The sequence below is a fragment of the Protomyctophum parallelum genome (assembly GCF_964188405.1).
Source record: "Protomyctophum parallelum genome assembly, chromosome: 13".
Lineage (NCBI taxonomy): Eukaryota > Metazoa > Chordata > Actinopteri > Myctophiformes > Myctophidae > Protomyctophum > Protomyctophum parallelum.
In genome coordinates this window covers 7686218-7700770 of record NC_139708.1, presented here as the reverse complement: position 1 = coordinate 7700770, position 14553 = coordinate 7686218, and the positions used below count along the sequence as shown (strand labels likewise).

Genomic DNA, 14553 nt, shown 5'->3' with positions numbered 1-14553 from the left:
ACGTGTCTCAGATAGGACAACATGACAGCCCTGATAACATCTATCAGCATCACTAACACATCACACTAATGGAACCAGCTGTGTGTGTGTGTGTGTGTGTGTGTGTGTGTGTGTGTGTGTGTGTGTGTGTGTGTGCGTGTGTGCGTGCGTGTGCGCGCATGTGTGCGTAAGCGGCGTGTCCCTCTGTACCATTCATCCTCTCTCTTACTGTGTGAGCACACACACACATAGACAGACAGACAGACTGCAGCAATTACTTTCAATCAAATCTCCTTAAAGAGAATTCCACACTAAAAGGCTTTCTTACCTTTCTTTGTAGTTGTTGCGTCCCCACCAAAGAGGTCCAGGTGTTAATTTGTGCAAAAGCTCCTTATTGGCTATTTCTCCTAACATAAGCCCTAAATGAATTGCATTGAATTGAATGGGAATTGAATGGGGCTATGGGGTGTTGTGCTAATTCGCTTATTTCCATCGCTCAAAATTATAATTTCTTTGTATATATCCTCTCTTCATAATGTAAATAATATCCCAAGCGGCACACTTTACTACTTCTTTCGATGGAAATAAGCGAACTAGCATAACACCCCATAGCCCCATTCAATTACCATTCAATGCAATGCAATTCATTGAGGGCTTATGGTAGGGAAAATAGCCAATAAGGAGTTTTTGCACAAAAAAACACCTGGACTTCTTTGGTGGGGACGTAACAACTACAAAGAAAGGTAAGAAAGATAAGAAAGCATTCTAGCATGGAATTCTCCTTTAACAGCTTTATCAAATTATTTGTATAGATAATACTATACCAGTAAGACGCCCTGAGGGCGAGGAGCACTGAAACAACAGAGCTTCTTAATACGGCACAGTTGAGAAGCAGTTAAACTATTAATCTGGTGTCACGTGTCAGTGAGGTCAGATGTAGTCAGTTGCTGGCCGGCTCCATGTATGCATATCTAGTACCTGTATGTCAAACCATGTATGGCTATCCAGGGTTTAATGAGGTCAGTGTCGTGATCTTCATATATGGAGATCCAGGTGATGATAGTGAGCTCCACATATGGAGATCCATGTCACATGTGTTGTACCAACTTTGTTCATTTGCAAGTCTGAGTTGTGACTCACGACATTCCCTGCATGTACGGGCTTAATATTGATGACATCAGGGATCTCCATGTATATGGGCATAACAGGGATTGTCGGCATGACGTCACGAGCCTTAACGGACTGCCAACCATATATGGAGGCGTGACCGACTGAACGACTGACGGGTTTTGCAAGTTTTCATAGCAATCTGCGACATACAATAAAAGTGATATTATAATGTAGCCCACTCACATTACAGAGACTAATGATCACATTCCACAATATATACCTGTGAAATTGAATCTCGTGGCTTAACTCCATTATCTAGCTTTATTGCTTCTGATTGTGACGAGATTAAAGATATTAAAGGCGAGAGTGGTTTCACATTACATTACTTGTTTCTTTTCTGTAAATTAATGCCCTACTACTTGATCATATAGAGCGTCACACAAACGTTTTAAAAGTAGCAGATCTGCAAGCTCAGAACGTGTCACGAAGCGATGCGTTTATACTTTCACTATTTATTTATTTGAATCCTGAAAAGTAACAGTTTTGGACATATGAGGATTCCACCCGACAGAGACAATGGTCTTTACTGCAGTTAAAGGATACCTCCGGTGTTTTTTTTGTTTTGTTTTGTTTTTTATCATATCATATCATATCATATCGACCAACACCTCATAATAGATAAAAGCATGAAATAAACATTAATCAGCATTGTATTACCATCCTGCACATTAAACGCCTGGTGTCCCTATATTTTGGGCATGTTTATAGGCAAAGAAAATTGTCCAAAAAGTGATCTGCAGATGTTCGCTATTTTTGTATAAAATACAGCTTAAGTGGGTAGCCGCTTGACGGCTATAGCATCCATATTCTTTGTCGAACATCAGTCGGAAAATAAAGATTTTTTTGCAGAGGGGGCCCTAGAACAGAGCCCTGAGTGGTTAAAATAACACAGGATAATATTGTGTGTGTGAGATCGCTGCTGTGAAACTTGCCACAGTGCGCTGTTGCACATCATCAGTGGCTGTATAGTTGTTTGAAGTGCTTGAATAGGCTGCATGTGAGTGTGTGTAATGGTTACAGACTATGTGGTCACTTTGTTGTAGAGCAGGGGTGGGCAACTGGCGGCCCGGGGGCCACATGCGGCCCCCACCTTCACTTAATGTGGCCCGCATGTTATTATCAGAATACTGATATAGTATTGATTTCAGCTGTTACAATTCCAAACCTGCTTTAATTGCTTGACTGACTTACATGACTAGTTTTAAATGACTAGTACTTAATTACTTAAATGACTAGTACTTAATGACTATATAGTATTAAAATGTTCTTGTCTTTTTGTGTCCAATGTAGTTATGTTAACAGTTAATAAAGTTAACATGACTATAACTAAATGCATTTGAAATGCAATAAAAAGGTTACTTTTCAGGATTCTAATTCAAAAATAGCAAAAAATTATTCAGGTTTTCAATTCAAATATAGCAAAAATAACCGATCTACAAGCTCAAAACGCGTCGCAGCGCGACGCGTTTTGAGCTTGTATTTTTTTGCTACGACAGTAACATGCACTGTGGCCCCTCTGGAGTGAGTGTGGAAATATATTGGCCCTCGCCATCGTCAAAGTTGCCCAGCCCTGTTGTAGAGTATAGTAAGCCCCCTGTGCTCCCCGGACCACCGGGCTGGGGACAGGTGTTGTGCCCAGGATGATGCACTCTGCGATAGACCACACATCACCATTATGACGTGGGAATGACATCTTTATGATGGCTTTGTACCATAACCCCTCTGAGACCATAGTGCTGGGAAGCCTGACTGAGAAGGAGGGGGTGCAGGGGAGTGGGGTTGAGGAGGAGATCGGAGGAGAAGAGTGGAGCTTATAGAGGACAAAAGGGAGGGGAGAGGAGAGGAGGAGAGGAGAGGAGAGGAGAGGAGAGGAGAGGAGAGGAGAGGAGAGGAGAGGAGAGGAGAGGAGAGGAGAGGGAGTTAATCTAGGCTATTTACCCTCAAATCACGACAAAGGTTGCCTTACTCGTGACACAACACATAAAGCAGGTCAAGGCCATTATACTCTTACAGAGACTCCACAGGCGACGGCAGGAAAGGAAGACTCTCCTTTGACAGGAAGAACCCTCAAACAGAACCTATGCTTTAAAGGGGCAGGAGAGGAGAGAGACCAACAAGTATGAGGACAGGTTAAAAGAAGGAAGACAAAAGCGGACATGTGTAGAGGGATGAAGGAGGGATGAAGGGGGATATAGAGGCGTTGGTAAGCCTCAGGCCGCCCAGTTAGACAGCCTCCTCCTCTGATCAATAAAACTCATTCCAACCATTGATCTCCCCTCATTACAGATATACTTGTTGAAGTCCCATGGGACAGAGGAGGGGAGGGAACACCAGAAAAATAGAGAAATCACACAGAGAGAGAGAGAGAGAGAGAGAGAGAGAGAGAGAGAGAGATGCTATAAAAAAGACAGACAGAAATACATACAGATCGATAAATTGTCAGTGTAGACAGACTGAACTTGCCCACTGAATGCTCAGAACATGCTCAGAAAAAGCTCATTAAATGCTAAATCTGCCAGAAATTCTTGATAGTTAACAATAATACTTTACAGACACTGATATATCAGTTGTTTGTCTGTTTTGCTTCGAGTTTGATGTCTTCATTGCTTCTTCTCTCCCACCCCAGTTCAGCCTTACATGTAGGCCATGCACCGACTGGTTCCCACAGAGAGCAGTGAGTACGCTGCCTCCTACTGGACACACTGGTGAAGTGCAGGTTTTATTTGAACCATCAGTCACAGGCTGTCTGCAGAGAGACAGAGAGAGATGTGTCACAAACACACAGATGTTATGACATGCAGCATAGGACTATGAAATATCAGACAATATAGAAATGCCTTGGGTTACAATCTTGTATGACGAGGTGACCACGTCAAACACACATAATGCATATGGATGTGTTCACATGTCAGCACAGCGCTGTACGTGTGCTGTGTTTACACTATATAGCTTACTATGATACACCGAGTCATGGAAGAAGTACTCACATGTTTAACCCATTCTGACCTGAGATCAGATTCATTACGAGGTTTCCGCTGGATACACACTGGTCTGATGAACCCATTCTGACCTGAGATCAGATTCTAAAAATGTCAGTCGTTCTTCGATTTTTCAAAAATAGCAGACCTACAAGCTCGTATCGCGCCACTCGGTGGCGCGATATGAGCTTGTAGATCTGCTATTTTTCAATAGGTAAAGCACAACATGATGCCAACACCAAAATGGGTGCCCGGTCAGAATGGGTTAACTTAAGTACAATACTGTAATGTACGTAGATAATGGTAATACAATGGTGTTACAAGAAGAATTCCCGTAATCAAAATGTACTTGACTAAAAGTACGAAACCTACATAAAGTACCACAATCAATTATCATTGCGCAGAATGTCCTATTTCTCAAGTTCATATTCATATACAAATATTTGGAAAATAGAACATCTACTAGATCCACTATTTTCAAATGTGCTCAAGTGGACTCAAGTGGTTAATAGTAAAAGTAGGCCTAATGTACAGAAAGTAACGAAGTGAGCAAAATACCTCAAAATTGTACTTAAGTACACACTGGTTACACACAGACAGTATTATGAGATAAGGGCCATAAATGCATACAGTCCACAAAGTATATAACATACATGTATAGTTTATAATACCAGATGTGACATTAAAATGTACTGTACACTTCATTAGTATAGGCCTATACCGTGTATTTCCAAATAGTTGCCCCACTGCAAATATAGCCCGGTTCCTTTTAAATACCCGGGTCCGTATACAAATGCTGGCATTATTATTGGGGGCTATTATTTGCAGGGTGAGCTACTTTTTGCAGTTTATTCAGTCTAACTTGGGTCCGCCTGGGCTATTATTTGCAGTTTCTTCAATCTAATTGGAAATACACGGTATATGACATAATTCAGGATACAGGCTGATGGTGACCAGACCACTCCAGGCACGCACGCACGCACGCACGCACGCACGCACGCACGCACGCACACACACACACACACACACACACACACACACACACACACACACACACACACAGACAGACACATGTACACACACCGCATCAGGGTGATATTAATGTAATTTATCAGGTATGATGATGGGGCTTCAGATGAAACCAAACAGCTCAGGGCGAGTCACCATGTTGTTGTATTATACCTCCATGTCTCTCTGGTCTGTTTTTAACCATATTATAACCACATCTGAAAACCACCTGCAACCACCTCCACTCAATGGTATCGAGGTACCTCTTTACATCAGTATATCTCATCATTTTCCTTTTGTTTCATGCTTTTCTATTTCCCCCTTAGTGGAGCCAAATATGCCTCTTTAGGCCTCATTCACTGACCTGGTCGCAAATAACGTGTATATCCTGGTCGTACATTTTTGAGGGGAGCTATAGCCTCTCCTATATTCAGCTATTGTGTAGATTCTTGTCCTAACACAAACATTAAATGCCATTGACAATGAATGGAGAATTTACGTCATATGTGTCTGAGCAAATTGGCTATTTATGATGTAAGATGATAAAAGCGCCCACTTCACACGAGTGTGATTTCTGTGTATACCTGTATATTGGGATCAGAGCCTTATAGAATAGAGGGTATGTGCGTGACATCATCATACCCGGAAGTTATGCGGGACGCCTACTTAGTGGCACAAAACTACTTTCTGGCCATGACAGCCCATACATCCAAACAGAGAAGTCCTATTTGTTTGCATTAAATTACTTTAAACAACATTAAATTCACTTTGTCACTCACTTTACCACTCGATTTGCCACTCGATCTGCCATTGACTTTATGCATGCGCATACCCTCAGTCCCTCTATATACAGTATAGGCTCTGGTTGGGATAAGTCCATTCTGAGTCGGGCGATTCATGAAATCGCGCTGCAGAGCCGTGATTTTTTGGAAATGTTTTCTCATTTTTGTTTGAAAGTCACGAGCGTGCTCATGTGTAGATCATTCGCACTGTTCCACCACGCCATGTTTAACACCATGCTTTAAAGGCAACCGGAAATAACCCACGTGGAAAAAAAAGATGAAAGATTGCAGCGCCTTGAGTCGTATGCATTGCATTGACAACCAAGCCTCCCCTCTCCTTTGTCTTGTATAACTATTTGAATGGCAATGGCTTTTCGTCTGGACTCGCAGGCCAGCCCTATACATGCAAATGGTGCTGTCTGACCTGGACGACTGACTGAGACATGAGTCACTGAGTGATGAAGTTATACAGAAATCTGTCCGGGGATTTATCAAACTATAGCCAATCACAGTTCAGTCGTCAGGGCTTTGGGCACAGCATTTGAATTGTTGGACACAGTGGCTATAGGACATTCTGGTTGGAGAAAGTGAAAGAGAAATAAGACTTTCCCATGATATATAGAGATGTCATTGTTTTCCTTTGTCTGTGTCTTATGATGCATAACTTGGACCTGTGGCACCGCCTGTGCCACAGTGTCTTTGAGATTCCGCCAGCAGACGGAGGAAAGGAATTCCCAAATGAAGCACAAAGCAGATTACTGTTGGCCGCGGTTTGCCCGTTTGGAGCCAACATGGCCGCCCCCTGCAAAACAATGTTGTCCTCTGAGAAGCAAACCCAAGTTTACCAGAATGCTGGCTCAATGGAATCTGTCTTTATGATCTGTCACCATGGAGAATGTGCCGTCATATGTCGGAAAGCTGTGTGTGCATGCAAGCATGCATGTGCTTTCGTGTGTGTGTGTGTGTGTGTGTGTGTGTGTGTGGGAGGGGGTGAGAGGTCTTTCTTGTCTTTGTTGGAGGCAATGAACTGTCGTTATACCTTGCTAAGACCTTTGACAGGTTCTACAGCATAACATCTCCTCTCCTTTTTTCTGCTGTTGTTTCTGCTGTCTTGTGTCATGATGGCCTTTTCTTTGATAGCCTGCTCTGGTGCGCCAAGCAATATCTTCCTCACAGAAACCAAATGTCAATTTAACCTGTAACAGTTCCAACTTTAAAATGTAGTCAACGCCCGGGGGTATTTGTAACCATGCAGTAAATCAGTGCATGCGCCCAGCGATTTGCAGCTACGGAGACCTTTTCAAGGTACACAAGGCGCCATCTTGGATGTAGCTGAAGTAGCTAGATGTAGCCAAACCCCCCCCGAGGTGATCGACAACAACGGGAAGTATGATTACTTCTAACGCGACAAGCGACGGGACCGCGATGGGCCGTCAAAAACATAATCTTTGGTTAGAACTGGACGGATTGATTTAGATCAAGAGTTATTCACGTTTGGCCTGGGCCATGGCTCAGTGGTCCAGGAACCTTGGCTGGCAATCCAGTAGGGTTCTACTCCTGATCCCCCTGAAGATTCTTCCTCTCATCCACTAAAATGGAGCGGGACCACTTTGGATGACGTCCCAACCGGAAATGACATTGAATGTGGCCCAATAGGCGATTCCAGCCAGTGGATCCCAGCCAGTGCGCGCGGTTATGATATCATTAATGTTTCGTCCTGTGATTAATCTCCGTCCTGAGCGCTGAGTGTTCTATATTTGATAGGACGGAGACCTCCGTTTATGCCGCTCAGGGTGTTAAATGTTATTCTTTCCTCCTCTCTCCTCTCTCTCTCTCTCTCTCTCTCTCTCCCCTACTTGGTCATGTGGCTGTTGTTGGTGCCATCGTATGATGAACCAAAACATCATACATCATACATCAAGTCTTTCCCACTCAATTCCTGTTGCATAATATATTCATGGTGAACCAGCACTATCAGTGGGACCTTATTACCCTGCCCTGTGCACATACTCATTCACAGTTCATTTCAAAATACCTTTTTTTTATTAAACAAATATACAAATCAATAATAATAACCATTTCATAAAAAAATCTCTGGTGTGAAAATGTGAATGTAAAAAGTCTTTGATATCATATAGATGCAAGTGTGTGTGACTTTGTGCATGTGTGCAACATGTGTGTGTGTGTGACTTTGTGCGTGTGTGTGTGTGTGTGTGTGTGTATGCGTGTGCGTGTGCATGTGCATGTGCGTGCGTGTGTGTGTGTGTGTGTGCAATGCATTAGTCTGTGTGTGTGTCCTCCGTCTTCTTGCTGATGGGAAACTCCAGCGAGCTCCTGAAGCGAATGGGAACGTGGTGCTCCTCCTCACCGATTGGCCGCTTGGAGGCGGGGACGTCGATGCGCAGCTGTCCGTCGTCCATGAGGGAACAGGATAGGCCGGACAGGTCCAGGTGGGCGGGCAGGTTGATCCTCTGGACGAATCCCGTCTGAGAGGAGGCAGAGGAGGAGGAGGAGGAGGAAGAGCACGAGGAAGAGGCGGACGAGGAGGAGTTGGACTGAGACTCCTCGGCGCCGGCCTGTTTCATGGCGACCACCGCCAGACTCCGCCCCTCCAGTTTGACCGTGATGTCATCGGGGGCGTATCCGCGGGCGTCTAGGGTCACCAGGAGGTCGCCGCTGCCGTTTCCCGTGACTTTCTGATGGGCCACCTCGCGCAGCTCCTTGCTGGGGCTCTCTGCCTTTGGCTCCGCACTGTTGCTCGACCTGGTGGAATGGATACAGTCAATCAGACTAAAATGCAGAGGTTCTCAACCTTTTTCATTTCAAGGACCCCCAGTTTGATATGCATTATGCCATGGACCCGTATTTGACAAATATTATTTACTGTAAAATAAAATGACAATGTAATGGAACCAAATGGACCCGTATAAGGGTCCCCAGACCTAGCGTTGACTATGGTTTATTTTCAAAATGTAAGCGATTTAACTGTGTAGCATAACCACTAGGAATACAGTAGGCTACAGAATACATTAATACCGGTAATAACAACAATAACTCCGATTCATATAGCACTTTTCAACTGTACTATAGAAAAGGAAGAAAAGTTTACCTTCTTAATGGCAGACGGAGGAAGGGCCCCTGGCGCAGGTCCATGCTGTGCTGAGTCCCGTCATGGAACTCCGCGAGGAGGCTGTCGGCCAGCTTGGTCCTCCTGTTGAAGAAGTCCTCCTGCAGGGAGGAGAGGGCCTCGTGGTTCAGGGGCCACAGCAGCCGCTCCTGGCTGAAGAAAGGGTCGTCCGCAAACATGCTGGTCAGGGATGAGCGCTGCTGGGACATCATGTTGGAACCAGCCGTCTCCAGTCTGAAGGGGTTCGCAAAACAGAAGAAATGCTCTGGAGAGAGAGAGAGAGAGAGAGAGAGAGAGAGGGACAGAGAACTTCCTGGTTTGGCGTTGAAAAGGTAGATGTTAATTGCTTTTGTTTCCTCGGTTCTGGTTGCTTTGGTTTGTGTTGGAGCTGTTGTGGATGGCTGAGGGTCTCTGTGGTGTTACGTCTTCCTTTAGGTGGACTGACTGGAGCATGAAATGACACTTCTGTGCTTATATGCACCAGCTGTCCTCTCCTTGTCCCACCCACCAAACTATTTACGCTGCATGATCTCACTACTGGGCTGTGTGTGTGTGTGTGTGTGTGTGTGTGTGTGTGTGTGTGTGTGTGTGTGTGTGTGTGTGTGTGTGTGTGTGTGTGTGTGTGTGTGTGTGTGTGTGTGTGTGTGTGTGTGTGTGTGTGTGTGTGTGTGTGTGTGTGTGTGCGTGTGTGCGTGTGCGTGTATTACTTTATACTTATGAGGGCCAAATGTCCCCAGTAGTCAAATCGAATTTGAGAAATAGAGGGTATGCTAATGTATGCGCAATTGCACATGCATAAGTGGCAAATCTAGTGGCAAAGTGAGTTTAACGTTGTTTAATGCAATCAGATATAGGACTTTTCTGTTTTTACTTTTTATATGGGCTGTCCAGAAAGTATTGTTTTTTTGGGACTCAGTAGGCGCTCCCCCATAACTTCCGGGTATGATGATGTCACACGCACTATAGCCATTTTGAAGACATCTCATAACAGAAATGGTTGTTTTTATGGTTGAACCAGGTTTTTCTTTGTTAGGCTTACAAGTATAGGAAAGGATTCAGGGGTTTGTCCTCACAAGTATAGTAATACAAACCTGGTTTGTGTGTGTGTGTGTGTGTGTGTGTGTGTGTGTGTGTGTGTGTGTGTGTGTGTGTGTGTGTGTGTGTGTGTGTGTGTGTGCGTGTGCGTGCATGCGTAGTCTGCGTACATGTGTGATGGTCAGCAATGTGACTGTCCAGAAATCTAAAGACAGCTCACGGTCATATCCGGTTATGTTTGTGTGTCTCTGTGTGTGTGTGTGTCTGTGTGTATGTGTGTGTGTGTATGTGTGTGCGCGCGTTTCAAGGCACGATTGAGTCAAGTTACAAGTATGCATCATAGCTGGTTAGAGAGAGATGAGCTCAGATGTCTAACTTTATACTGTGTGTGTGTGTGTGTGTGTGTGTGTGTGTGTGTGTGTGTGTGTGTGTGTGTGTGTGTGTGTGTGTGTGTGTGTGTGTGTGTGTGTGTGTGTGTGTGTGTGTGTGTGTGTGTGTGTGTGTGTGTGTGTGTGTGTGTGTGTGTGAGAGCGTGTTTGAACCCTGAGTTGTAGCATTGCAAGGAGAGTGTGTCACACACGCTATGCACATTGGACTCTGGCTATTTACAGTTGTTTGGGTGAAACTATAGAGAAGGCTTCACACCGATAGGCTCATACTGTTGACTTGCCCCTGTGTCATTGGCTGAGAATAGCTGCCTCATTGTGATGTCACTACCCATTTCTGTGTTGCCAGCTGAGCTAAGCTATTATATCTATGTATCTATCTACATGTATCTGTATCGTTATTAACATTGACTCTTAAACTACCTAATCAAATTAAAATATTTAATTGATTATGAATATGAATATAATCGGAACATTTGACTTCACCTCAATTAACCTCATTGTCTGAGTGGATCAGATTTAAAAAGTGACCTGTGAATATCATAGAATTATCTCAGGAAATCAATCAATCAATCAATCATAAATGAATGAATGAATATAAGTTTGATTAATCAAATAATATCTTTAACACCCAAAATGTAATTGTGATCCACTTGGATAGGGATGACATGTTTTGCACTCTTGGGCCTAAAGGATCAGACAGAGATCTCTGATAGGGTTGATCTTTTGTTAGCGCCCACGATGCTATGATGCTGTTGTTAGACACTTCCAGACACTGCATTAAATTGTACATTGGTTGTCTTAACCCATTCTGACCTGAGATCAGATTCATACGAGGTTTCCACTGGACACACACTGGTCTGATTAACCCATTCTGACCTGAGATCAGATTCTAGAAATGTCAGTCGCTCTTCAATTTTTCAAAAATAGCAGACCTACAAGCTCGTATCGCGCCACTCGGTGGCGCGATATGAGCTTGTAGATCTGCTATTTTTCAATAGCTAAAGCATAACATGATGCTGACACCAAAATGGGTGCCCGGTCAGAATGGGTCCAAGTGGGCACACCACTAAGTAAACAACTGACTGGCACTATGCCACTATGCCACCTATGAACACAGAGTAACCTCATGGCATCATTGTATGCCACTCCAAGCCTTTGTTTGCATGCTTTTCACTATGTAAGAGGACCATAGATGGGCTGTATATGGACTTATGGAGGTGACATGCTCTGCCTCTGAAAAGTGCACATTTTACATTTACAGTACACAGAATATAGCATATTGGCCTGAGCAAGTATTTTGCGACAATGTTGTTGGATGCCACTGTCATCCCTGAGATCCTCTGAGAGGATATTTTACTTCCCTAATCCCTAGACACACCCAGAGAATCATCTGAGAGAGAGAACACTGGAAAGGTGGATTTCCTGTCCTATCTCATCTGATAACCATGATGCTATTTTTTGGGCATTAATGTCATGTTCTTTGCCAAGCATATAGACCCCCTCCTTTTCTTCTTTACCCCCCTTTTTTCCCTTATTCCAAACATTTTGCAAATAGTTGTTCTGCAAGCTCACAACACGTTGTAAGCTTATAGAGTGGCTATTGTCGCCGAATCGAAAATAGCGTTCTGGTGGTTATATCAAGTTCAAAACATTGTTCGTAACTTGGGATCACACCTTTCATACATTGTTTTTAACAGATTGTCTCTATCACATTTCTGACACACCTTTATATCAACAGATCTAGATTCCAATAACTAATATAAATAGTGTTGCGCTGCCGGGTGGAAACATTGTAGCCTATATGTCCAAAATGATTACTGTCATCACTGGGCCTTATGTGTGAATTATGGACATCACTTCCTGTTGTCATTCAATTAATTTGAGTGATCCATGTTCGATCCATGATCGATGTCCTAACAGTCCGAAACGCAATAGTCAGACAGCCTACCCCAGACCCTAGCCTAACCGCACGCGGAAGCCACGGGTCAGTCTTAACCCTCCACACATGTCGGACTATTGGTAGGTCGGACTAATGTATGCCCCCGTCAGTCAATAATAATGCTGGAACACAACATGACAGAAGTTTAAGTGTCTGCCTACTTGACCTACTATACAAGATCTCCCTCCACACAGCTGATTCAAATTAATGATCAATATGGCTCTGACTCTAACCTGCTTCCGGTCTCCTAAAAAGGTATCCGCCTACTTCATACAGATACAGTCCAAGTAAACATAGTAGCCTATGGTGAGTCTATTTTCGTCTTGGGCCTAATCAACTCTTATTCTCCTGGGTTTCATTCTTACTGGCTGCTGTGACACTTGCATCTTTGCATGGGGATTGCTAAGTGACTTCAGTGTTTGATAATAAGGAGGGCGATCTTGTGTGGAAGAGGATCTTGTAGGCCCTAGGGTAAGTAGGCAGACTAATGTGACCATTTCAGGTTGCGTTCCCACATTATTGTTGACTGACAAGGATCACTCAAATGAATTGAATGGCTGAGGAAGTGATGCCCATAGGCCATAATTCATTTCACACACCCTTTTCCCCATTAAGCTCCATAGCAAACTTGTGACATTAATCAGGGACACTGCACAAACGCACACAAGCTGCACAGCTGCTTCCTATTCATGGACGCTTGGAAGCGACTGGTTGGTGGGACTGTTTTGCAACTATTATTTTAAGTGTCTTTTGGAGAAGTGTGCCTAAAATATGATGTATTGTATACATGTGTGTTGTACAAATTTGTATAATGTTTTAGCTGAGTAATAGCAGGGGTGTGTCTCTCTCACCTGTTATAAAAAGAATACTGGACTACTCGCCCCGGTGCTTGCCCGTTTTTCCTCCCGGAATTTTCCCCAGTGAGGGGGATAACTTTGTAATATGCTATTGGCTGTTTGTATTCTTTTTGGAAAAATATAAAAAGATACAACTTTGTAATATGCTATTGGCTGTTTGTATTCTTTTTGGAAAAATATAAAAAGATACTCCTGTGGAAAGGCTATATTATTTGACTTATATTGAACCTATAAACAATTTAGTATTATTTAGTATATGTAAGGTTTTGCCCCCTCAAATGGTACCTCGTCAGATAATCCCCACATATCCTACAACAACTTCTGTGAACAGACTTCACTGTAGTAGCTTTTCATAAATTATATTTGTACTTAGGCTGTTCTGCTGTCATGAAAGTTTATAGTTAGAGAAATTCAAAGTCCAGCCGTCTGCTGTCCAGCCTCTCCCACCCCTCATTGGGGAAAATTCTGTGAGGAAAACAGAAACGGGGCGAGTAGTCTTGTTACCTTATAAAAATAGGTGGCTTCAGCTAACGAAGCTCAGTTGGGTTTGGGATAGTAGCTGCTAGGTGTGTGACAACACCTGGGGAGAGATGCCGGCAGGGCCTTTGTGGAAGCAGTGTTAATGTTGTCCTAAACACTTGTTAATACTTTTCATTGGTTAATGTTTATAGAAGCCACAGACCACTTTCACTGATGAATGACGAACTGACCAATGACGAAGTAGGGCATTCATTTACAAAAACCTAGCGAGATTCTGCCCGACATCGACGTTTGTTTCTAAGAGGTTCTTCATCACGTTTCGGACACACTTCAACGGATTTAGATTCCAGCCTAATAAGTAAGGCAGTTGGTCAGCCCTGAGTCACCAGGGGGTCTCTGTGCAGAAACATAAATATGCAGCGGTGTCATTGAAGCAGGCAGCGAGGGAATGCCCCAGACAGAATTAGAGAGGGAAACTCAAGATGGCTGCCCTACCCTCGATCTCCCGCTCAGGAATGTCGAAGCTATTATTATACTCTGGTTATTATGTACAGCTGGCCAGAGGCTTTAGCATCGGTCAGGGTGATATCCTCCTCCTCTCTCTCTGTGTGTGTGTGTGTGTGTGTGTGTGTGTGTGTGTGTGTGTGTGTGTGTGTGTGTGTGTGTGTGTGTGAGAGTGTGTGTGTTGTTTGAAAAATTCCCCACAAGGAGAGTAATACAAACATGTGTGTGTTCTATTGACTACATTCCCCAACCTGTAACACAAACTATGACACACACAGTGTGTGCGTGTCATAGTGTCACACACA

The 14553-nt window shown here is 43.7% G+C and overlaps 1 protein-coding gene across 1 annotated transcript; it reads right to left on the bottom strand.

Moving 5' to 3' along the window:
- Positions 1-7960: 7960 nt before the first annotated feature.
- hspb9 (heat shock protein, alpha-crystallin-related, 9) lies at positions 7961-9473 on the bottom strand. The gene is made up of 2 exons (XM_083780856.1): positions 9027-9473; positions 7961-8680 (listed from the first exon to the last, which is right to left on the bottom strand). The coding sequence occupies exons 1-2, from the start codon at positions 9254-9256 to the stop codon at positions 8197-8199; spliced, it is 714 nt and encodes a 237-aa protein (XP_083636982.1). The 5' UTR covers positions 9257-9473; the 3' UTR covers positions 7961-8196.
- Between the last annotated feature and the right edge of the window lie 5080 nt (positions 9474-14553).